The following is a 26061-nucleotide window of genomic DNA, read 5'->3' as shown; positions in this document are numbered from 1 at the left end:
ACAATGTTCTATACTATCTGCTTGATTTGAATCGTTTATTTATTTTAAATTATAAAATTGAAGTTTGAAGGACAATAAACATATAACCAGGAACAATAAAGAATAATAAATAATCCAAATGTAAGTTATTATATGGTTCTATTGGCTCGTTGGCAATCTGCAAAATGCACCTCAAAGGTGCTATTCATGACGGTACCACGGATACCATAATCAACTGTACGAGCGATATCCTAGTTCCGAGTTTATTAGGACTCTCATGGATGTTTGAAATTAAACAATTTTCATCTCATCGCATTTTATTTCTGTTTATTATTTAAATACAAATATTTTCAAACTAATCATTACGATTTTTTCAAACTAATCATTATACATTTTCCAAACTTTCAAATAAAAAATAATCTAAAACTTTCAAATCTCAAAACAAAAATAATATTACAAAATTATATTCTAACAATATTATTTAAACTTTATAATATTTTTTATTCAACTTTTTCTTTCTCATTTCTCAAAACTCAATAAATACTTAACTCAAACTATCTCATTACTATTCACAAACTATCTTATTACTATTTAAAGCAAATTTTGTCATCTCATTCTTCAAACATCCGCTCAGTCTCTCGCCCTGGTGCTTTCTAAACGTGATTACTACTTGGAGTACTCTCTTCCGTTAATGGGGCATAAGTGGTGTGAATAGGCTTGGTGGGGAGGCCGTTTGTTCCCCCTTCTTGATCCATTCACATTGAATATGTAAGACATTGGCTAGCATATTCTCGCATAATATGGCTTAACAGTTGGTTTCAAATTTTACTTTTGTAATAATCTTTTTGAGACCATTTTCAATTTATTAGGGTCTAATGTGACTTAAATGTCCGGTGATTGTGGGATTGCATATGCGTGAGGGGCTAGCCAGAATATAAAATCATGAAAATAGTCTTGAAAGAGAGAAGGAAAATTGTTTGCCCACATTCTTAACATGTTAAAAAAAAAAAAAAAAAAAAAACAGTTACAAAAATATTAAAACACAAATTTTTTATTTTTTCATGTTAGTTGAACTTGAAGCGATAGGTTTTCATCATTCATATGATATGATGATGAGTGATGTATTTATTATGTTAATAAATAAACTTGTAAATAATTTGTTTTGTTGAATGGTCTTCTTGGAAAATTAAATGGGAAAACAAATTAGCACCGACTTTAAGAGCTGGTTTCCAACTAACGAGCTTCTCTTCAATTTGGACGAGTATATATACCGACATTTGCCACTACATTTAAAAAAAAAAAAAAAAAAAAAAATAAAGCATTATATATATATATATATATATGTATATATAATGTTTTATTTTTTACAGATATATATATTTTATAAAACCACCCCCAGTCAACGCATTTACAGTCATACTACTATTGCATTCTACATTCCCTCAATAATTGATCTTATCAGGTAGCCGTCCCTAAACAGCGTTTATAAATAACAGAGGGACTCGGCCATCTTCAGCATCAAAGCAAAGCAAAGGAGGTGCTTCTTTTCGAGAGATAAGAGCTAGAGAAATGGCACACCGGCCGATCAATGCATTCACTTCTTTTATCTTGCTTCTTGGGGTATTCACCACAAAATTCACAGTAGTATTGGCTGCTTGGCTGCAAGCCCATGCAACTTTCTACGGCGGAAGCGATGCTTCAGGAACCGCGGGTCAGTCATCAAGATTTACTCTTTTCTTATATTTCCCTGTCTCCCCATTTTAGAATTAATCGTACTTAGCTGATTGTTTTGATCTCTACATGATATCAGGGGGTGCGTGTGGTTATGGAAACCTCTACACAGACGGTTATGGCATAGAGACTGCAGCTCTGAGCACGGCTTTATTCAACGATGGCAAGTCATGCGGTGGTTGCTATCAGATGGTCTGTGATGCAAGCAAGGTGCCCCAGTGGTGCCTCAAGGGCACCTCCATTACCATCACCGCCACCAATTTTTGTCCTCCAAACAACGACCTACCCAGTGACAATGGCGGCTGGTGCAATCCTCCCCTCCCACACTTCGACATGTCTCAGCCTGCATTTGAGACAATTGCCAAATACAAAGCCGGAATTGTTCCTATTTTATATCAGAAGTAAGTGTTTATCATGTCTAGCTAATTTGGTTGAAAAAAAAAAAAACCATGCATGTCAAGTTTTTTATGTTAATTTCTTTGAAAACTTGCATAAAATTTACGATATTGTTTTGGCTAATTAATTTAATTGCCAGAGTCGGATGCAAGAGGAGTGGAGGCATTAGGTTTACCATCAACGGGAGAGATTACTTCGAACTGGTTCTCATATCCAACGTAGGAGGAGTTGGAGAGATCTCTAATGTTTGGATCAAAGGGTCGAAATCAAGTACTTGGGAAACCATGTCAAGAAACTGGGGTGTGAATTGGCAGAGCCTTACCTATCTCAACGGTCAGAGCTTGTCCTTCAGAGTCCAAACCAGCGATGGACAAACACGCACAGCTCTTAACGTGGTGCCTTCCAATTGGAATTTTGGCCAGTCCTTCTCCAGCAACGTCCAATTCTAGATGGTGATTCAATATATATACATGCAACGTATATATACACACACGATATATGTTTTTCTTTTCTCCGTTAATTTCTCACACAATATATAAATGTGAGATTGTTTTTCTTTTTTTCTTTTTTCCTCTTTTTTAAAATTGTTTTCAGGGTCGTGGCTCTGCGTTTTGCTGTGTAGCCCACCAAGTTTGGTAAACCCTATATATATACATATAATATTGTAAGCAGGAAAAGGCGACGTGGATATACTCGCTTGACATAAATAAATATATCTAATCCATCTATTATAAGAGAAAATTATTTATAGTCATAGAGTATATAAGAATCATAGAGTGCTTCTTTTTTAAAAAATTGATTAAACATATGAAAGATTAATTTTTTTAATAATAAATTTCATTTCTTTTAAAAAAACTGGACGATGCTTATACAACTTATGATTGTATCTAATTTTAGAAATAAGATATGAGTTTTGCTCTCTGTCTGCAACTTGTGTACACATCATTCACTCTTTTATAATATTATATTATTAAATTAGTTTGAAAATTATTAAATAATATATGTAACTAATCTTATTGCATCTAATTAAATTATCAATTTTATTTGAAGATAGTAGATTCACGAATTAAGGATATTGGATGTCAAAGGAAGTTATAAAGATCCGCATGTAAATTAGTAAGAAAAATATTAGTCACTGAAAAAAAAACTTCATATAAACAAACTTACAAATTAACATATTTTATCTCATGATAAAGTTGCAATGTGCATATTGATTCAATGTATATATGTGACGAGTTTTGCTATATACAGTCATATGTACAGACACTTTTACGTATATTTTACGTATTCTATAAATGTGATTGATCAAAGTAATTATTTTATATTAAAAAATAACGCAATTAATCACATTAATAGAATACGTAATGACCATACAAAATTGAATGCATATAAATTTTTTTTTAATAAATCTAGTTATTCATATGCATTGCACGGGCCGTTTAGGTTTGCGAGTAATATATATAAATAAGACGTTTGCTACTCTTTTTATATTTAATTCCACAGCTGGCTTGAAGAAAAGATAAAAAATGTTCATTTTTTTTTTTTACCCTTTCAACCAACTTTTTGGTTATGATGAATTAGGATTGGGGGTCAACACAACGCTGGTCAGCTAGGATCGATCTTCTAAAGTACTGCATGTAACTACTTTAAAGGTCCTCTTGAAATCGAAGATGTGTACGTACGGAACTACTTATATATATATACGCACACATACATACTTTTAATGCATGGGAAGTACTGTTGATCCAATATCATAAACAATTGCTTCCTATGAATCAGCAAACTGTTGCACAGAAGCTGCCACAGAATATTATTCCAAGGGATATTTTATACAATACAATATAAAAAGAGGAATTAATTAATGAAGAAAATTAAATAGTGACGGTCGACACCATTTATTAACAGCACTGCAGGAAACGTAAAATAGAAGAACAGAGCATGAAGAATATGAAGGCAGCAGAAAGTTGAAATTGGAATAACTGAATTGCATTCAAAATATTCTTGTTTCTGTACAAGCTATGTGCCGCTATTTATAGATTACAAAGTCTGAATGAAATAACAGAAAAACAAATAAAGAATAATTGACAGCTCATAATGCATAACAGAATTGCCTCATGTGATTGCTGTATCAGGTAGAACCGTAGGCATTGTATCCTTTAATTTCAACAGCCCCCCGCAAGATGGAGAGTAGATGTTGAAGACTCCCATCTTGGACAAACATCTAGTAAGTGCTGGAGAATGCACGGGCTTGGTAAGAAGATCAGCTAACTGATAAGAGGAGGGCATGTGTGCAGTAGCTACTTGGCCAGCTGAAATTTTGTCACGAACTAGATGACAATCTAGTTCGATGTGCTTGGTTCGCTCATGGAACACGGGGTTGGCAGCTATATGTAAGGCAGCCAAATTGTCACAATACAAGGTTGCTGGATCGTCAATCGTAATGCAAAGATCATTGAGAAAATATCGGAGCCAAGTAAGTTCACAAACCACGGCAGCCATGGCCCTGTATTCGGATTCAGCCGAGGATCGCGAGATAGTATTCTGCTTTTTTGATTTCCAGGCGACGAGAGATTGACCAATAAACACGCAAAAGCCAGTTGTTGATCGTCGTGTGTCGGGACAATTGGCCCAATTAGCATCTGAGTAAGCTGTGATTTTTATTGGTGAATTGGCTGGAAAGAAGAGTCCTTGGCCTGGGGCATTTTTGAGATACCGAATGACCTTAATGAGAGCATCATAGTGAGGTATACGTGGAACTTCCATAAACTGGCTTAGAAGATTCACGCTGTAACTGATATCAGGCCGTGTATTTGTGAGATAAAGTAATTTACCAACCAATTTCCTGTACAGAGTAGGGTCATGAAATACGACTCCTTCCTCCTTTTGAAGTTTAATATTTGGTTCCATTGGTATGGGTGAGGGCTTTGCAACAAGCATGCCAGTCTCGGATAGGATATCCAAGGTGTATTTACGTTGGCAAATTTGAATTCCAGCTTTTGATCGAGCAATTTCCATACCGAGGAAATATTTGAGCGAACCCAGATTTTTTATCTTGAATTTGGTTGAGAGGAAGTGCTTGACTTCATCGGCTGATTTGTGGTCTGAACTCATCAAAATAATATCGTCAACGTAGACCAATAGTGCTGTAAATGATGATGCCGTGTGTTTGATGAATAAACTGTAGTCCGACTTGGACTGCTCGAAGCCAAATTCAGCAAGGGAGGATGAGAGCTTTGCGTTCCATTGGCGAGATGCTTGCCGGAGACCATAAATACTTTTGTGCAGTTTGCACACTTTGTTTGCTTGTGTGGAAGTAAGGCCAGAAGGAAGCCGCATATACAGCTCTTCGTCAAGTTCTCCATATAAGAATGCGTTATTGACGTCTAATTGCTGTAAATCCCACCCTTTTATGGCAGCCACAGCAAGGAGAACGCGGATAGAAACCATCTTAGCAACCGGTGAGAATGTATCATGAAAATCAATTCCTTCACGTTGAGTGAAGCCCTTTGCAACTAATCTCGCTTTAGCACGTTCAATAGAGCCGTCAGCATTGAATTTGTACCGGTATACCCATTTGCAATCAATCGGCTTCTTGCCAGGAGGTAAATCGACGATGGACCATGTCTCATTGAGCTCTAGAGCAGTGAGTTCCTGCTCCATTGCCTTACACCAGATGGGACTTTTGAGGGCTTGAGTGTGTGATGTTGGTTCGGTGTGGACAGAGATAGAAGCTGTAAATGCTTTGAATGATGGTGATAAAAAATTGTAAGACAACACAGAAGAGAGAGGAAAAGGAATTTTCGAACCTGTGTTGCTGGCAGATCCAGTAGCTTCCAACTCGGAATCAGACGGAGATGGTGACAATGCATTACAATGGAATTCTTTGAGGTAGGCAGGGGCGGTTCGAGTTCTGGTGGATCTTCGTAAGGGGAATGATGGGGAGGTATTTGTAAGGGAGGGTATGTCAGTTGGTGTAATGTTGGAATTGTCAATGGGAGGTATAGAATCAAGGTGTGAAGGAGGTGTTTGATGGGAAGTGTCAGGTGTTGGTATTTGTGAGTTGGGCGGAGGTGAAATATGGGAGTTTTGGCTTTCGACGAAAGGTGTGGTATTAAGATATACAGGAGGTGAATGAAGTAGAGGGGAATTGTGCAAATTTTCGGGTTGGACGTTGGTTTGTTTGAGTGGGAAAATTTCTTCATGAAATATGACATCACGGGACAGGAATATTTGGTTTGTGGTGGTGTCAAGGAGTTTGTATCCTTTAACGTCATAAGGATATCCGATAAACAAGCATTTCCTGGCTCGGGCATCAAACTTGGAACGACCATGGGTTAATGTGGAAGCAAAACATAGACATCCGAATACTTTGAGGTGGGAATATGATGGTTTTTTGTTATACAGCATTTCAAATGGAGACTTGCCTTGAAGGTTTGGAGAAGGGGTTCGGTTGATCAAGTAAACAGCAGTGATGATGAATTCTGTCCAATATTTTAGAGGTAGGCCTGATTGAAATTTCAATGCTCTAGCGACGTTTAATATGTGCTGATGTTTACGCTCAGCGAGGGCGTTTTGTTGGGGAGTGGCGACACAAGTAAGTTGATGTAATGTTCCTTTAGAAGCATAGAATGAGGACATATTAAACTCGGCACCATTATCAGATCTGATTGTTTTGATTTGTGTGTTGAACTGAGTAGCTACAAGAGAAAAGAAATTTTGAATGGATGTGCGAGCTTCAGATTTATTTCGAAGTAAATATGTCCAGGTGCATCTGGTGAATTGATCAACAATTGTAAGGAAGTATTTGACATCATTGTGAGCTTGGATCGAATTGGGGCCCCAAATGTCAACAGAAATTAAGTCAAATGGTTTTGAAGCCTTGGTGTTTGATTGAGGAAATGAGAGTTTGTGTTGCTTTGCAAGTGGGCAAATTTCACAAGGGATGTTGGATGAACCCGTGGGTCTTGAATTTGATTTGTGAATATCGTTCAATACATGCTGTGTCATGGAACTATGTCCAAGTCTGTAATGCCATAGTGTGAATTCATCAAAACGTGCAACATGTGTAGTGTTAACATAGCTGGAACAGAATTTTGAAAAAAAAAGCTGTAAAGCCGTGGGATCTGGTCTGGTATTTTGGAGGTGATAGAGTCCATCATGCATTGTCCCCATGCCAGTCGTCTTCCAGGATGAAAGGTCCTGAATATAGCAAGAGTTAGAAGAAAAGATGAGACAACAATTCGAATGAGTGGATAAAGATTTGGCAGAGAGTAAATTGAATGAGAAAGCAGGTACACAAAGCACATGTTTGAGAATGAGTTGATCAGAAAGATGAATATCTCCTACGTGTGTGGCAGGTGTTGTTGTGCCATTTGGAAGCTTGATCGTGTGTGAGATAAGAGTCACATTATGAGTGAAAAGAGTGGGGCTACAGATCATGTGATCTGTAGCTCCGGTGTCAATTATCCATGAGTGAATGGATTTTGTGATATTGTGTGAAGTGTCAGCAGAATTGCAACAAAAAGTACCAGAAACAGGGGAAATTGTAGAGGCTGATGAATTTGAACAAGCATGATTTGCAGCAGGTGTAGTTGCTGGAAGTTGAGTAGATTGGAGTAAGGCAAGGAGATGAGCGTACTGTTCTTGAGTAATAGGTGAGCCATTGCCGATTTGTTCCTGTCCAAATGAAGATTGATTAGCATATGATTTAAGCTTGGAATTATTTTTGTGACCTGGAGGAAATCCATTTAGCTTGTAACATTTGTCTCTGGTATGTCCTGGTATGCGACAATGGGAACACACAGGGAGATTAGGATTTGCTTTGAAGCAGCGTTCCAATGAATGTCCTTGAATGTGGCAGTGAGTGCAAAACAGTCGATCTTTACGCAAGGAAGTTTGGTTACGTTGGTCAGGTCCTCTTGCTGCCATTGCAATCGGTGCTGAAGGAGAATTAAGTTGACGCCGCCGTTCCTCTTGTTGTATAAGAGATAAGACACGATTCAATGTTGGGAGAGGGTCATAAAGTAAAATCTGTGCTCGAACGGCGTCAAATGATTCATGCAGTCCCATGAGGAACTGCATAACCTTGCTTCGGTGAGTGTAATCCATCAGAATTTTCACTGAACCACACGTACAGGATGGCATGGGTTCATATATTTCCAATTCATCCCAGAAACTTTTGAGTTTATTATAATATTGACTAACCGATTCATCATCTTGAGTAAGTGTTGAGATCGATTTAGTGAGTTGAAAAATTCGTGGAGCGTTTTGAATGGAGAATCGCTCACGGAGATCATTCCAAACAGCAGCTGCAGTGTTTGCATGAGCTATGCTTGCTCTGTGTTCAAAGCCAACGGAGTGTTGAATCCAAGCAATCACCATATCATTGCAACGTTCCCAAGCAGCATAGAGAGGATCTGAAGCATTTGATGGTTTAAGAATTGTGCCATCAATGAATCCCAATTTGTTTTTGATGTTCAAGGCTCGGCGCATGGTCCTTGCCCAAGTCACATAGTTCTCAGTGGTTAGAAGGTCTGGAACCAGTGGGGAAGAAGCTCCTTCCCCGGGCTGAATGTAATAGGGGTTAGCAGGATGGTGGGGGTTGGTCTCGGGATTGGAGGGCATATTGTTATCGTTGGTTGGAGGGGTGTCTGTCATTGGCTCTCTGATACCATATTAACAGCACTGCAGGAAACGTAAAATAGAAGAACAGAGCATGAAGAATATGAAGGCAGCAGAAAGTTGAAATTGGAATAACTGAATTGCATTCAAAATATTCTTGTTTCTGTACAAGCTATGTGCCGCTATTTATAGATTACAAAGTCTGAATGAAATAACAGAAAAACAAATAAAGAATAATTGACAGCTCATAATGCATAACAGAATTGCCTCATGTGATTGCTGTATCAGGTAGAACCGTAGGCATTGTATCCTTTAATTTCAACACCATTGCCTATTGGGTAGTAAATCAGTAAATCACCAATAAGATTTGAGATCAAACAGATGAAAATGATCACAAATCCAAACCCAAAACCAGATTGTTTTACTCGAGAGAGAGAGAGAGAGAGAGAGAGCTTGTGTTCACTGCTTGGTAGGTTCCATATGTGCCAAGTTATCAAGTAGCAGTTAAAATACATTTCCCTTTTCTTAGGGGGGATTCGATTCCCCGAGATCCCATCTGTTCCGTATTTTAGACATATTGGGATGTCTATGAGGCCAAAAGGACCCATAAGAAACATTTTTTTAAGTGTGCGCGCGTGTCAAATATATATCCTACCTTAAGATGTACAGGAGGATCCCATAACAAACATCCAGCGAGTAATATAACGGAGACTTGACATAAACGAAAAACGTGCATGCTGATCACCTTAAAATCACATAACACCTGCAAAGACGCATCAAACATGCTGCAGTTTCATTGTACAACCTTACCTTTCCTAAGCTTTGCTGAAGGAAGTGCATATTGCCATTCCCTTGGCAAAGAATGTCTCTCTCTAGTTCAGTGTGAACCGGAAATGCCAGAAAGCAAAGAGATTACTCATCAATGTATAAAAAACATGATGGAAAAGACAATTTTCCTTCCTCTTAAACAAAGTTTGTGAGTTTTCCTCTGATAGTCATCGTATAAAAAGATTTATTTGTTTTATTGAACAATAAAACCAATATAAATAATTTGAACAATATAAACAGAAAAATGCTACACATCATCCCATACCACACACTTTATATATTAAAATATTATTATTTTTATTTTATTCTTATTAAACTAATTAAATTATTCTATTTATCATCCACACACTACATATTTATTATAGAAAAAATTAAAAAAAATTAAAATAAGTGTGATGTGTGAGGATGACAAGAAGATTTTTCCATATAAATAACGGGAGTATTTGCTTGAAAACCAAAAAAAGAGACAGTTGACCATTAAGATTGGAAACTTAATAAATCATCTAAAAATGGATCAACGCCCAGAGTAGCTTGATAACTACTAAAAAAGAAAAAAAAGATTTAGACCCATCTGTTGTCTACGGCATTATAAAGTTACGCAAATCAACTCAAAGAGGGTACACCAAAAATTAAAGGCAAAAACAACTTCTGCAGCAACATGACCTGTGTTGCGCATTAACAGCTGGGAGCTGCAATGTAAATGAATAACAGATCATAGGACAAACGGGTACAAAAACCATTCTTGAAAGTTATTGTGCCAAGAATTGCAGTAACAAGCAAGTGCGTGCAAATTATCTCCGCATCACACGGTGGCGTTCTCGTTTACGGAAGCGATCTAGCATGAACTCATCGGTTGCAGCTTGCCTCGGTACAGCTGCATCCGCGCTGGTCTCATTTTGTTTGAATCCAGCGCCATTATCTGGTAAGCTTCTGTCTTTGTACAGCTCCGGATGGTCTGCAGATTTCTCATTGGTTAGCAGTAGAGGTAAAGCGTTCAAATGATTAAAAGATGTGCCATATAAAAGTTGAATGCAAAGTTGACATTATAAAGCAAAACAGTCCAGACCTTTCATTTCCCCAATTTTTCAGGAATTCAATAAAAGCTAACGTACTCACCAAAAAGAAGAATAATGATAATAATAATAAAAAAAAAGATAACCAACCTCTTCTAAGTTTTTCTGCATAATCCCTGCCGCGTTGAAAATAATCAGCACTGTAACTTGAGGGGATGGTAAATTCGGATTTTGTCCTACCCATGAGCCTCTTCTCTTGTAGAAGCTTTTTGGCAGCCTCTGTTTCCTCAATATTTCTCAACTTGTATCTGTAAGCAATTAAACCAAATACAGAAACCCAATTAATCATGGAAAAAGTCAAATAATTTCTTTCCCTTTCAATGTGGTCAAAGACATGGTTGTGTTTTGATATGCATCTCGAGGCTAATTGAGCACTTTGTTAAAGAAAATACAAAATAACTTAGCACGCCAAATATAAAAATGAGCAGGTCGATGATTGGAAATAATCATTACATAATACACATGTTCTGTGGAAAGGGAAAGAAAATTGGGCATACTCGATAGGAAGCTGAATCTCGGCAATTCCAGTGGTCCACTGAGTAGAGCTTTCTTCTGAGTTCCGTCTCTTCACCTGCAAGGAAAGAACCCAAAGCAGATTGAAGTTTACATAGTGCAAGGCACTGAGAATGTCAAAGAAGGAATTAAGTAGTTAACTCTAGTAACTTGGATGTATATGCATGCTTCCTTATGTCTACATTGGTCCAATGAACATGTCAGATGCTTTAGGTTCACGAAATAAATTGAGCACAAAGTATTAAATATGAATAACTATGTATCCGTTGATTTAAAAAAGTGTATCCATTGATTTTTATTTTTATTTTTCTCGGGCTATATGCACCAATAGGTCAGCCATAAGCATGGGGGGAAAACTTCAGAATAAGATTAGGATATAGAAAACGATTCATCAAGGAAGACACTGGATCAGTCACCTTAAGATGGTCAGGAATCTTGTACAATTCATCTTCAGCACGCTTTAGGTCGTTCTCAGCTTGGTCTGTGGAATCAATTGTCCTGCCCCTTTTCTTGGCCAATTCTTGTTCAACATAGTTGATCCTAAAAAGAAAAATTGAAATTGAAGTAAAAAAAAAAAAAAAAAAAAAAAAAAATTAACAAGGTAAACACAGATACTTCAATCATATCGCATAAGGGTTGGTTTTGAGTTAAGAGTGTAGCTAGTATTCATAATACTCGTACAATCCAAGTAGAGCTGGTACGAGATTAAACATATCCTCCTACATGTATCCATAGACGAAAAAGAGATAAGCTGGCATACATATTGGGATCTTCGACCATGACAGCAGTTTCCTGGGCGAAATTGTCGTGGAGGACTAGGTCTTCCTTTTCGGCGTCAGTGGCACCGCCAGCGTCGGTCTTAGCAGCGGCGCCATGATTGTTACCGACTTTCGCAAAGCCAAGCCCAAACCCGGCACCTACACCGCCTGTTGTTTGTGACGATGAAGACGATGCATTGGAAGAAACTGCAGGGATCCCGGACTTTCTTTCCCGCTGTTTTTGCAGGAATCTCACCTCCTCCAAAACCATCCTACACTCTCAATCAGGGTTGGGAGTTTTTTCATTGAATAAATGGAAAGAAAACCTAATATTCAGCAGTAAAGCAAGTAATTAAGTAGAAAGGAAAAGGTACCTCCTTTCTTGTTCGTCGTCGGATTTGACGATAGGGTCTTCTCCCTCCCCATGTGATTCGTCCGGTTGTTGAATGGGAGCACCGCTCTTCCGGAAATTCTTCTTCTTCTTCGCCCCCTGCATCGAGCTCGCACAAACCAGGAAATACAGGAATATCCAAAGAGATTTCTGCTGTCTGTGATTTTGACTGCTAGGGCTTGATTTTGGGGGATGGATTTTTCTCCTTTCTGATGATTACTGCTCGATTTCCGCCATGCACCCTTACAATTGGGGGAAAGGGAAAAGCTTGTTTGCCACTGGGGCTTGACCGCTCTAATTGAATGTTGGTTAAATTTTTTATTTTTTAATATAATGATTAAGGAAGTAATTTTAAATATATTAATATATTTTTTTATATTTTAAAAATATTTACCTATATTTAAAAAAATATGAAAAAAATAATTGGGCAGCGGTAAGAGCTAGGCAGCATATAAATTAATTTTTATATAAAAATTATATTCATTATCTTTATACCACACGTTACATATAATTTTTAAGTCTTTTATCCTTATCAAATATATAATATATAGATGAAAAATAGAATAACTTGATTGGTTTAGAAAGAATAAATTTTAAAAAAATATATAAATAAAAATAAATATAATGTGTGATGTGTGAAATGATAAGTAACAAACTCTTATATATATATATATATATATATTTTATTTTATTCTTACTAAACTAATCGAATTATTATACTCATTATTCATATATCATGGAAAAAAATATTAACATATGTGCGGTGTATGAGATGCTAAATAGAATTATTTTTTTATATTATTAATTATATTTTTATAAAATAATATAAATCAAATTCCTTTTTAAAAATATAAAAATATAAAAATAATTAAAACATTATTTATGTTTTTCACCTATCTGTAAACATGCAAAACTTATAATAACTAAGAATATATGAATAAATGAATAGAAGAACTTGAATTTTTTTTATTTTTTATTTTTTTATTTATTTTTTATGTCAGCTCCTAAGGTAGTGAGAGAAGCTCCTCATTCTCTCTAAAGGAAAAAAAAGGAGTAAACCCTCCCGCGGGGGGGCGGGGGGGGGGGGGGGGCCCTCCAATCCCTTTGTTTTGTTTTCTGCTAGTTTTCGTTCATCAATAAGCATCGGTTGGCGGCGATCATAGTGGCCTGAAAGTTCTCACTACATGGTCAAGGACATTGGAGCCGTCTACCATTTTTTTTTCATTCGGACGTGATGAAGGCATTTTATACTATGGAGGTGGAGGGCTTTGACGTCATTGGGACATTGGAGTGTTCTACCATTTTTACTTCACTCGGACGTGATGAAGACGTCTTTACACGATGGTGTGGAGGGCTTGGACGTCATTGTTTCGCTGTGAATGCGTTTCGATTCAAAGAGGGACCATCATGGAAATCCACGTAGCTGGGCGTGGTGGTAAAAGGGAGGGTCTCAGTGTGAGTAGAGCCATGGTTTTATGAGCTCAACAGCTACGATATGCATGTAGTTTTAGGGTGTTACTCCCGCGGGGGTTCAGTGGCTCTGTTTTATCCATGGAAAACAGAGGTGGTTTTCGGGAGGCACGCTGGATTGCATGGGAGTTTTAAGGAGCTTTCTGGGGTGAAGCCATGTGGAACTCATGGTGGAGATCCTCATGGAAGATGGTCGGAATGGGGGTGACGCAGCTGGTTTTCGTTTGCTAGTTTCTGTTTCCATTTCTATGCTTGCAGCTGGTTTTCATTTGCTGTTTTCAGTGTTTCTTTGTTTAGTTTTCTATTTTTTTTTTTTTTTTTTTTGTGTTCATTTCTAGGCCTTGTTCTTTCGTTTAGATTTGTATTTGTTTAGTACTGTATTTGCTTTTTATTTCATAGAACTGAAAATAAGGCCCTCGACGGCAGTGGGTAGAGGGGAAGAGTACCATCCACCGTGGTGTCCAGGGTGGCTTAGCTTGCTGTAGCAGTATTTTCAGCAGAAATGAAGGTGAAAACGTAGTGGGTTAAGGGTGCTGCTCAAAGGGAAAAACGTAACTGTACGTGGATAATGAAAAGAAGCTTGCTGTACGTAGCTGCTCAGAGGCCATACAATATGCAGATGTATAAAATGAGAGAGCCTCATGAATTGTCCTAGGCTCATCATCATCATCATCATCATGCGGAGCTACCATAAAAGCTTCCCCTTCAAGCTCAAAATGACGACGGGGAATACTTTCACGTGTGCTTCTACGCGGCTGAGGTTGTTGTGATTGATTGACAAGTGGTGTGCTCCCACTAGGATTTAAGTCCTTTTTATTATTTGTAGGAACTTGAAGAATTTCTTCCTCATTCTCAACTAAATTCCTTGGAGTACTTTCCTTTTGTTCCACAATCTCATGAAGTTCTAAACTCCTATCAACCTCATCTCTACTTGGAAATTCATTGTCAATGAAGTCCACATCTCGTGATTCAATCTCAGTTACACTTCCATCAGTTTGTTTACCTATTAATACATACCCTTTAGAGTGTTTTGAGTACCTTATAAAGATACATTTCTTCCCTCTAAGGCCTAATTTTTCATACTTATGAGAAAGATCATGAACAAAACTTGTTGAACCTCATGGCCGCAAGTTACTCAAATTTGGTTTCTCGCTGGTCCATAGTTTATATGGGGTGGAAGTTACTGATTTGGAGGGCACTCGGTTAAGAATGTAGGCAGCAGTCAAAAGTGCATCCCCCCAAAAAGAAATTGGTAGTTTTGCTTGCATCATCATTGACCTGACCATCTCAAGCAGTGTTCGATTTCTCCTTTCTGCTACGTCATTTTGCTGCAGCGTATTCGGCATCGTTAACTATCTTTTGATTCCTTTTTCATCACAGAGCCTTTTAAATTTCTTAGAGAGATATTCTCGTCCTCGGTCAGTTCTTAGAGTTTTTAAACTCTTGTCTAATTGATTCTCAACCATTCTTAGATATCGCCTAAAACATTCTGTTGCCCAGATGACTAACACAAGAGGGGGGTGAATTGAGTTGTATTAAAAAAAATAACAATTATAAATCAAATATATAATATAAAATATAAACAAAATATGAAATAACAATAAATATAAGGAGTAAGGGTAAGAGAGAAGCAAACTCAGTATGTTAACGAGGTTCGGCCCCACTGCCTACGTCCTCGCCTCAAGCTACCCCTTGAGGATTCCCAAATTCACTATTCAACCTCCTTCAGGTGGAGATAGAAACCTATTACACCTTTGAACAACACCGCTACAAAGGATCCGTGTAGAACACCCTCTACACTTGCAATCACCTTACACGTGGTGATTCAACTATTCCCTGTGTAGAATACTTTCTACACACACAAGGGTTATACACACCCTTTTTCTGATACAAAATCTGATAGTGGGTAGGTTATCAGAAAACACTCCTCAACGAGTGAAATAAGAACAATACAGCGCAAGCTATATCTCTCAAAATGAACAAGGATTAAGGCTCAATGTTTAGAGAAGAGAGAATGAAAGCTTTGAATGAATGTTGTATGCTATTGGTGTTGTGAATGTGAAGCTCTCAAATGATCTATTTATAGGCATATGAGACTTCATATTCAAATTTAAAAAGATTCACATGTCAAAGACAACATCATTCACTTTTTCAAAAAATTCAAATAAAAGGTTCTTCTTTTTCAATTGTCAAAGACAACATCATTCACTTTTTCAAAGAATTCAAATAAAAGGTTCTTCTTTCTCAATTGTCAAAGACAACATCATTCACTTTTTCAAAAAAATCAAACCTAATCTTTTACTTTTGGCATATGACAAAATGAGCACACTTTCATTTTCAAAAAATTCAAACCTAATCTTTTACTTTTTGTATAAGTCTAAAAAAGCATCAATCACTTTTGAAAATAAATAAAACATGCACATGTGAAAGATGACAATCAATCATCTTTAATATTTTCAAAGTTCAACCCTTTAATCAAGGCATGCACATGCAAAAGATGACAATCAATCATCTTTCAAAATTTTCAAATTTAATTTTCAAAAATATTCATGCACATGTGGAAAATGTATTTTAATGCTTTATGATAAAATATTAATTTTGAGCATTAATCCTAATTTCGAATTTTGAAGAGATTTACAACATTACTCTATAATTTTAATGTGAACTTGTTCCCTTCTTGCTCATGCTTGTTTCCTTGATGTGCTTGACTCCATTGTGTAGACAACTTGAGCTTGAGACTTCTTTATTCTTTGAATTCATTTGTTATCATCAAAATCCATGTGTAGATTTATAATCACATGAAACTTGAAATCTTGAGTTCAACAATCTCCCCCTTTTTGATGATGACAAATATTTGATAGAACTTGAAACCTATATTAATACTTAAGCTCCTCCTGAAAATATGCGTTAGTTTTTCAAGCAAAAGTATAAATATAATTCCAAGCATATATAACAAGTTTAGCAATTTAAACAATGTTAATGTTTTAGTCTAACACTTCTCTCCCTTTTGGCATCATTAAAAAGGATCCGCAACAAGAAAATGGACTGAAGAAAACGATGCGTTTAATAGTCACTGTAGATAGTTGAAAAATGGAGCCGTCCGTGACCCGACAAGTGCTGCAAAGCCTCGAGGCCTAACTCTATGAATTTAATACGGCTGAAGATTTAAACAATCGCCTGATGTTGTTGACAAACGGGATTGAAGGCTCCGAGTTTCTATAAAAAAATGATCATTTTCATCTATCGGATGCCAAAAAAATAATCACTTCTTGACCTGAGTTCTGTTTTTCCACAACGATAGAATGGCTGAGCAATTCTCTTCCACTAATGTTCCAGACTTGAATCAGGAACCCTTGACGCATCAATCATCAATCTTCTCTCCTGAGGCCGTCAATACCATGATAGGAGCAGTGAACCGTTTTTCTAGTAAGGCTGATTCTGAGATTATTGCAGAATCAAGAATGCTCAGTAATCAATATGCTGCCTCTGTTACGATCATGTCTCGAAGGTTAATGGCGAGGGTGAGTGAGATTGATCATCTTAACATGCAAATATCTGAGTTACGACAGAAGCTTGCTAATAAGGATAGTGAGAATAAAAGGCTAAAGCAAGAAAACCAAGAGTTGAAAAAATTTGCAGATTGGTATGCTCATGATCTGCAACCACGAATAGAAGAGCTGGAACGAGAAAGGGTTCAGATACAAGGTCAACATCGGCAGATAACAGCAGAGGTTCATCGTTTACTAGAAAAATAGGGACAATCTACTGTTAATCTCGCTGGCTTAGTAAGAAAACTTTTGACAATGTGTGTCCAGCATATCTTGTATTTCTTTTGACTAAATAAGATTTGAAGAGAAAATAGTTTGTCTTATTCTTTATGCTATCTCTATAAAATCAGTCCTGAAGTTCATCTAATCCGCATCAAGTTTTCATCTCATCTCTATAACTCATCTGCATTCCTTCAGCATTCTCGTTTTAAGCCTTCTATTCTTTTCTCAATGGCTCATTCTTCTAACATTTCTCTAGATCCATCCATGAGGCATTCTGCATCTCAACCTCCTGTTCTTTCTGCAGCTACCATTGGTGCCATGTTGCAGCAAGAAAATAATAATCTGACTAATAAGTCAGATTCTGATGCTATTTATGACTTGGTGAGTCTTGGGACTCGCTACTCTTCCTCTATTGTGGCTTTTTCTCAGCAGCTACAAGCCAAAAATCACGAAGTTGAAAAGCTCAAAGAACAAATTGTTGTACTTCAACAAATTGTTCAAGAGTCTCACACAAGGGAAGGAATCATTCGGCAGAAGAATAAACAGTTGAAATCTTTATTAGATTCTTCATTCCGCTTGCCGGTTCCCATGAATAAGAATGACATGATATTGTATGAAGAGAATGAGCGTCTCAAACATGAGGCTAAGAATCTCAAATTTATGTAAAAGTATTAAAAAAAATCTATCTCTATTTTTATTGACTCTGGTCTATCTTTTAAGAGATATTCATAGCATGCATCATACCTATTTCTTTTCTGATCATACATAATCTATCTTCTGGTAAAGGTTTTGTGAAAATATCTGCTAACTGATCGTGTGTGTTTGTGAACTCTAACATTATATCACCTTTTTGCACATGATCTCGAAGAAAATGATACCTTATTTCAATATGCTTAGTTCTAGAATGTTGTATTGGGTTCTTTGAAAGATTTATAGCACTTGTATTATCACATTTGATTGGAATGTGATTATACATGAGTTTAAAATCTTCAAGTTGTTGCTTCATGTAGAGAACTTGAGCACAACAACTACCCGCAGCAACATATTCTGCCTCAGCAGTAGATAGTGCAACAGAATTTTGTTTTTTACTAAACCAGGAAACTAATGCATGACCTAAGAAATGGCATGCTCCACTAGTGCTTTTTCGATCTATTTTACAGCCAGCATAATCTGCATCTGTGTAGCTGATTAGATCGAAAGATGTGTGCTTAGGGTACCATAACCCTAGGTTAATTGTACCACTAAGATATCTAAGAATGCGCTTAACTGCAATTAAATGTGATTCTTTTGGAGATGATTGAAAACGTGCACATAAGCACACACTAAACATAATATCTGGTCTACTGGCTGTTAAATATAATAAGCTACCAATCATACCTCGATATATCTTCGAGTCAACTGGCTTACCGGATTCATCTTTATCAAGTTTAGTTGATGGGCTCATTGGTGTTCCAATTTCCTTAGCATTTTCCATCCCAAACTTCTTCAGTAATTCCTTAATATATTTTGATTGATTGATGAATGTCCCACTTTTTGCTTGCTTAATTTGCAATCCGAGAAAGAATGTAAGTTCACCCATCATGCTCATCTCAAATTCTTCCTGCATAGTCTTAGCAAAAACTTGACACATATTTTCATTAGTAGCACCGAATATTATATCATCAACATAAATCTGAATCAAAAGAATATCATCATTTTCATATTTAATGAAAAGAGTTGTGTCGATTTTTCCTCTTGAAAAACCTTTTTCAATCAAGAAACCACTGAGTCTCTCGTACCAAGCTCTAGGAGCTTGTTTAAGTCCATATAGTGCTTTTGTGAGTTTGAAAACATGATTTGGGGAAATATGGTTTTCAAAACCCGGAGGTTGCTCAACATATACCTCTTCATTTATAAAACCATTTAAGAAAGCACTTTTAACATCCATTTGAAAAAGTTTGAAATCTTTATAACAAGCATATGCAAGTAGCATTCGAATAGCTTCTAATCTTGCGACAGGTGCATATGTCTCATCATAATCGATTCCTTCTTCTTGATTAAAACCTTGGGCTACAAGTCGAGCCTTATTTCTAGTAATGACTCCAGACTCATCTTTCTTGTTTCTAAAAACCCATTTTGTTCCAATAATAGTATAATTTTTGGGTCTAGGAACAAGTGTCCAAACATCATTTCTTTCAAATTGATTCAACTCTTCTTGCATAGCTAGAATCCAAGATTCATCAAGAAGTGCGTCATCAATATTTTTGGGTTCAATTTGAGATAGAAAAGCAGTATGATTACAAATATTTCTAAGAGATGATCGAGTACTTACACCTTGTGAAGGTTCTCCCAAAATTTGTTCCACTGGATGATCTTTCACAAATTTCCACTGTTTGGTTGCATCTTGTATTAAATTTTGATGATCTTTCCTGATGGCTCCATGTTGAACTTCCTCTATTGCTTTCTCTTTGTTGAGATTGAGACTTTCTGTGTTATTTATACCTTCTGTTTCTTCATCAATAGATTTCTTGGAGAGTGGAGAATTAGATTCATCAAATACTACATGCATAGATTCTTGTACAGTTAAAGTCTTTTTGTTGAATACTCTATAAGCTTTACTATTAGTAGAATACCCGAGAAAAATACCTTCATCAGATTTTGCATCAAACTTGCCTAAATTATCTCTGTCATTCAAAATAAAACATTTGCATCCAAATACATGAAAGTAACCAATGTTGGGCTTTTTCTCATTCCAAAGCTCATAGGGGGTTTTATCTAATTTAGACCTTAACATAACTCTATTTATAACATAACATGCAGTACTTACCGCTTCGGCCCAAAAATAACTAGGCAAGTTGTTCTCATTGAGCATTGTTCTTGCCATCTCTTGAAGAGATCTATTTTTCCTCTCTACTACCCCCATTTTGTTGAGGAGTTCGAGGAGCAGAAAAATTATGAATAAAACCGTTTTCATCACAAAATGTTTCAATATTTTTATTAACAAACTCTTTTCCCCTATCACTTCGGATACTTGAAATAGTATAGCCCTTTTCATTTTGAATTCTCTTGCATAACTTGGTAAAGGCATTATGTGCCTCATCTTTATGAGCAAGAAAGATGACCCAAGTATATCTAGAGAAATCATCAACAATAACAAATGCATAATATTTTCCTCCTAGACTTGCAACTCTATTTGGTCCAAAAAGATCCATGTGTATCAGTTGCAATGGTCTAGTAGTGGAAATATGTTTCTTAGTTTTAAAAGAAGTTTTTGTTTGTTTACCAAATTGACATGCATCACAAATTTTGTCTTTAAGAAAATATGTTTTTGGTAAACCTCTCACAAGATCATTTTTTGAAAGTTTGGAAATAAGTTCCATGTTGGCATGACCTAATCTTCTATGCCATAACCAACTAGTTTCATTTTGAGCTGACAAGCAAATAGCATCTTGTGAGGTAATTTCTTCAAAATCAATTGTATAAACATTATTGTTTCTAAAAGCAATAAAACAAATATTACAATCATGATCATTCAAAATAATGCATTTATCCATTTTAAAAGTAACTGTAAATTCTTTATCACATAATTGACTTATGCTCAAAAGATTATGTTTTAAACCTTCAACAAGTAGAACATCTTCAATTATGAGAGAAGATTCATTACCAATTTTACCTATTCCCACGATCTTCCCTTTCGAGTTGTCTCCAAATGTCACGTGTCCTTCTTCTTTAGATCTAAGATCAAAGAACTTAGTCTTGTCTCCCGTCATGTGTCTTGAACATCCACTATCTAAAAACCACTTATTTTTGCTTGTGGATGACTTCATGCATACCTATAAAAACAATTAAAATGATTTTTCTTGGTACCCAAGTTCTTTGGGTCCTTTATTTATTAGTATTAGAAGAAACAAGATTTTTAGGTACCCATATGGCCCTAATAGTCATTGTATGATTTCTTCTAATAGGACAAGTATGATAATTATGACCATTTCTATTACAAAAATTACAAATAGCATGTGACATATATGAAAAACTTGAATGATTATAATAATATCCTTTTTTGACAAAATTATTTTTATGAAAAGAATTTTGAATATTAGTCTTTGAGGTAGAATGATTATCAAAGAAATTTTTATAAGGTTTGTATTTTTGTTTTGGCATATATCCCAAACCTGCCTTGTCAAAAACACATCTTTGACTACCAAGAAGTTTTTCAAAATTTCTTTTTCCATTCGTAAAGTTTTCAACAATATTTTCTAAATCGGTTTTCTTCTTATTCAATTCAAGATTTTCATCTTTCAAAATGATACTTTCTTTTCTTAAAATTTCAATTTCGTTTGTTAAAGAAGAATTTTTCTTTTTCAAAGCAGTATACTTTATACCCAATTTTTCAAATTCCTCATAAATCTCTTCTAAAACATTTTGCAATTCTTCATATAAAGGATTTTCAATATTATCAAGATTTGTTACCTCAATGTCATCTTTAGCCATAAGACAAAGATTTGCTGATTCTTCATTGCTTGCTTCACTATCTGAGCTACTTGAATCATCATCCCATGTAGCTTTCATTGCTTTCTTGCCCTTGTTTCGATCTTTCTTTAGCAGAGGACAATCTGGCTTGATATGACCAGGTTTATTGCATTTATAACAAATTAAAGTGTCGTTTTTACCTGAATCTTTCTTGGAAAACTTTTTGAAAGATTTCCTCGGAGGAGTTCTATTTTTCTTCAAGAACCTCTGAATTCTTCTTGTTATCATCGCAACTTCTTCATCTTTATCGTCATTTTCCTCATCTTCATCACTTTCACTTTCATGAGGAACAGCTTTAAGTGCTAAGCTCTTCTTTGGCTTTCCTTCTTCTTCTCCTCTTTTCAATGTGTACTCATGGGTGATAAGTGACCCGATGAGTTCATTGACTTCGAGCTTCTTGAGGTCTCTAGCTTCAAGAATCGCTGTAACTTTTGATTCCCAACGTTTTGGTAAAGAGTTGAGAATTTTTCTTACTGTCTCCACCTTGGAATAAACTTTGCCAAGAGCTGTCAAGCTGTTTATGATGTTAGTAAAACGAGTGTGCATACTAGAAATAGATTCATCATCATTCATCTTAAACATTTCATATTCATGAGTAAGAATATAAATTTTTGATTCCTTGACTTGCGAAGTTCCTTCATAAGTTACTTCCAAGTTATCCCAAATTTCCTTTGCCGTAGCGCAATTCATTATTCTATTAAACTCATTTCCATTAAGAGCATTATATAATAAATTCATAGCAGTTAAATTTAAAGTATAAAGTCTATCGTCTTCACGATCAAACTCTTCTTCTTCCTTTTTGACCTTTACTCCACCAACCACTTTTGTTGGAATATAAGGTCCATTTACAATACATTTCCATATTTCTCTACCTTGAGCTTGAAGAAATATTCTCATTCTAACTTTCCAGAATGAGTAATTATCTCCACAAAAGAGTGGAGGCCGACTACTAGATTGACCTTCACCAAATGAAGCTGCAATGTTAGCCATAAGATCTTAACTCAAAAGATAGTTAATCTTATAATAGAGCTCTTAGCTCTGATACCAATTGTTGCCCAGATGACTAACACAAGAGGGGGGTGAATTGAGTTGTATTAAAAAAAATAACAATTATAAATCAAATATATAATATAAAATATAAACAAAATATGAAATAACAATAAATATAAGGAGTAAGGGTAAGAGAGAAGCAAACTCAGTATGTTAACGAGGTTCGGCCCCACTGCCTACGTCCTCGCCTCAAGCTACCCCTTGAGGATTCCCAAATTCACTATTCAACCTCCTTCAGGTGGAGATAGAAACCTATTACACCTTTGAACAACACCGCTACAAAGGATCCGTGTAGAACACCCTCTACACTTGCAATCACCTTACACGTGGTGATTCAACTATTCCCTGTGTAGAATACTTTCTACACACACAAGGGTTATACACACCCTTTTTCTGATACAAAATCTGATAGTGGGTAGGTTATCAGAAAACACTCCTCAACGAGTGAAATAAGAACAATACAGCGCAAGCTATATCTCTCAAAATGAACAAGGATTAAGGCTCAATGTTTAGAGAAGAGAGAATGAAAGCTTTGAATGAATGTTGTATGCTATTGGTGTTGTGAATGTGAAGCTCTCAAATGATCTATTTATAGGCATATGAGACTTCATATTCAAATTTAAAAAGATTCACATGTCAAAGACAACATCATTCACTTTTTCAAAAAATTCAAATAAAAGGTTCTTCTTTTTCAATTGTCAAAGACAACATCATTCACTTTTTCAAAGAATTCAAATAAAAGGTTCTTCTTTCTCAATTGTCAAAGACAACATCATTCACTTTTTCAAAAAAATCAAACCTAATCTTTTACTTTTGGCATATGACAAAATGAGCACACTTTCATTTTCAAAAAATTCAAACCTAATCTTTTACTTTTTGTATAAGTCTAAAAAAGCATCAATCACTTTTGAAAATAAATAAAACATGCACATGTGAAAGATGACAATCAATCATCTTTAATATTTTCAAAGTTCAACCCTTTAATCAAGGCATGCACATGCAAAAGATGACAATCAATCATCTTTCAAAATTTTCAAATTTAATTTTCAAAAATATTCATGCACATGTGGAAAATGTATTTTAATGCTTTATGATAAAATATTAATTTTGAGCATTAATCCTAATTTCGAATTTTGAAGAGATTTACAACATTACTCTATAATTTTAATGTGAACTTGTTCCCTTCTTGCTCATGCTTGTTTCCTTGATGTGCTTGACTCCATTGTGTAGACAACTTGAGCTTGAGACTTCTTTATTCTTTGAATTCATTTGTTATCATCAAAATCCATGTGTAGATTTATAATCACATGAAACTTGAAATCTTGAGTTCAACACATTCCAATGCTTCAGACTTATGGGAGAGTAAGTAGACATCACCATAACGTGAAAAATCATCTATAAAAGTGATGAAGTAGACACCTCCGTGTCTTGCCCTCACACTCATTGGACCACAGATGTCTGAGTGGACTAATTATAGTGGAAAAGATGCTTTAGTGGCTTTTCCAAACGGTTTCTCTTAACTTTTCGCATTAGACAATGTTCACACGTGAGCAAGATGACCCTAGCGAGATTGCCTATCAGGCCTTCTCTAGCTAACCGAGTCATTCTATCTTACCCTATATGGCCAAGCCTAGCATGCCATGTGTATAAATCCAAATTATCAGTAGATGAAGAAAGAAAAGCAATATATTCATTTATATTTGAATAAACTAAATCCAATATCATAAAACCATCTTGCAGAAAACATTGCCATAAAATACATGGCCCAAATGAAAGGAAACATAATTATTTTAAAAACAATCCGAAAACCAAGTTTTAATAGAGTAACAACTGAAAGTAAGTTTCGTCGGATCTTTGGAGCATATAGCACATTGTGGAGGAAAAGAGTGCGGCCACCCCGCAAATCCAGCTTGTAGGTACTAAGTCCTAGTACCTCCACGCTAGCTCCATTCCCCACCTTGATATCACGGCTCCCAGTTAGAATCTGGCGATACTCCACAAATCCGTCTCTATCTCGCGCTATGTGCTCGGTCACTCCTGAATCAACAGTCCACAAAGGATAGGAGTCAACAACCATCACATGGCTAGTTACAAAAACAGTGCGAGAAAAGTCAGAGTGTACCTTCTTCGGCTTAGTACAGTCACGAGCGAAGTGGCCAATCTTTTCGCAGTTGAAGCACTCTAATTTTGACTTGCTTTTCCCGCGCTTGCCCCTCTTGGTGCGTTGAGAAGTTCCTGACACCTTTTTAATTTGTCCAGCAGCTACCTCATTCTTGGAGGCCTTGATGCCTTGCGCGAACCAGCATTAGCCACATAGGCCGTATGATTAGGCTTAGCAAGGCGCTCGGCCTCCAATTCCAAGTGACGCGAGACATCATCAAAATCTTTGATATTCTCGTTATGCGTTAAGTTCTGGCTCATATTCTCTCAAGAATTTGGTAGTAATCTTATCACTGCCTGTACTTGCTGTTCATCTGTCAGGTTGTTTCCTGCCGACCTAAGTTCGCGGATCATTGTTGACATAGCCCTAAGATGCTACTTCATCGTGTGGTCAGAGCAAATCTTATAGGAGTCGAACCTCATGATTAATCCACGCAACCTAGTGGCTGAAGTTCCACCAAACTTCAATTTCAAAGCCTCCCACATGCTTTGGGTAGTGTCATAGACCTCGAACTCACACATTAGATCATTGTGCATGCTGCTTAATATTATTATGTGCGCGCACCGATTTTTCTTAGCCCATTGAATATAGGCTTGTTGATCTATCTTGTGTTGTTCCGAGTTCCCTTCCCTAGACATGGTAAGGGTGTGAGATAAGGCCTCCAAGACCTCTTGCTCATCTAAGACATATTGGATCTTGCGATGCCATATGTCATAGTTTTTTCCATCTAATTTCTCCCATTTGTTTAAGTCGGCAACAATATTCTTGGATGCCATTTCACTACAATACGCAAAGAATGGATATTACACAC

The 26061-nt window shown here is 36.2% G+C and overlaps 2 protein-coding genes and 1 pseudogene across 2 annotated transcripts; 1 reads left to right on the top strand and 2 right to left on the bottom strand.

Annotated features, from left to right (window-relative positions):
- The first annotated feature begins 1484 nt into the window (after positions 1-1484).
- Positions 1485-2834, top strand: LOC122314818 (putative expansin-A17). The gene is made up of 3 exons (XM_043130427.1): positions 1485-1690; positions 1790-2111; positions 2246-2834. The coding sequence occupies exons 1-3, from the start codon at positions 1549-1551 to the stop codon at positions 2553-2555; spliced, it is 774 nt and encodes a 257-aa protein (XP_042986361.1). The 5' UTR covers positions 1485-1548; the 3' UTR covers positions 2556-2834.
- Positions 2835-10025: 7191 nt separating this feature from the next.
- LOC122314699 (protein COP1 SUPPRESSOR 2) lies at positions 10026-12590 on the bottom strand. The gene is made up of 6 exons (XM_043130229.1): positions 12274-12590; positions 11902-12171; positions 11558-11681; positions 11126-11199; positions 10719-10876; positions 10026-10510 (listed from the first exon to the last, which is right to left on the bottom strand). Exons 1-6 carry the CDS (start codon positions 12393-12395, stop codon positions 10347-10349), a joined length of 912 nt encoding a protein of 303 aa, XP_042986163.1. The 5' UTR covers positions 12396-12590; the 3' UTR covers positions 10026-10346.
- A 5727-nt stretch (positions 12591-18317) lies between these two features.
- Positions 18318-25510, bottom strand: LOC122316333 (annotated as a pseudogene).
- Positions 25511-26061: the final 551 nt, after the last annotated feature.

The sequence above is a fragment of the Carya illinoinensis genome, chromosome 7 (genome assembly GCF_018687715.1).
Source record: "Carya illinoinensis cultivar Pawnee chromosome 7, C.illinoinensisPawnee_v1, whole genome shotgun sequence".
In the NCBI taxonomy this organism is placed as follows: domain Eukaryota; kingdom Viridiplantae; phylum Streptophyta; class Magnoliopsida; order Fagales; family Juglandaceae; genus Carya; species Carya illinoinensis.
The sequence above is the reverse complement of the archived record's forward strand: the minus strand, read 5'-3'. Positions and strand labels throughout refer to the sequence as shown.

Bases quoted from the DNA above. Each gene is read 5' to 3' on its own strand.
- LOC122314818 (XM_043130427.1), top strand. From the start codon at position 1,549: ATGGCACACCGGCCGATCAATGCATTCACTTCTTTTATCTTGCTTCTT. The intron at 1,691-1,789 runs GTCAGTCATCAA...ACATGATATCAG, and splicing joins CGATGCTTCAGGAACCGCGG to GGGGTGCGTGTGGTTATGGA. The intron at 2,112-2,245 runs GTAAGTGTTTAT...TTTAATTGCCAG, and splicing joins GTTCCTATTTTATATCAGAA to AGTCGGATGCAAGAGGAGTG.
- LOC122314699 (XM_043130229.1), bottom strand. From the start codon at position 12,395: ATGCAGGGGGCGAAGAAGAAGAAGAATTTCCGGAAGAGCGGTGCTCCC. The intron at 10,877-11,125 runs GTATGCCCAATT...AATTGCTTACAG, and splicing joins GAGATTCAGCTTCCTATCGA to ATACAAGTTGAGAAATATTG. The intron at 10,511-10,718 runs GTTGGTTATCTT...AGAAATCTGCAG, and splicing joins TGCAGAAAAACTTAGAAGAG to ACCATCCGGAGCTGTACAAA.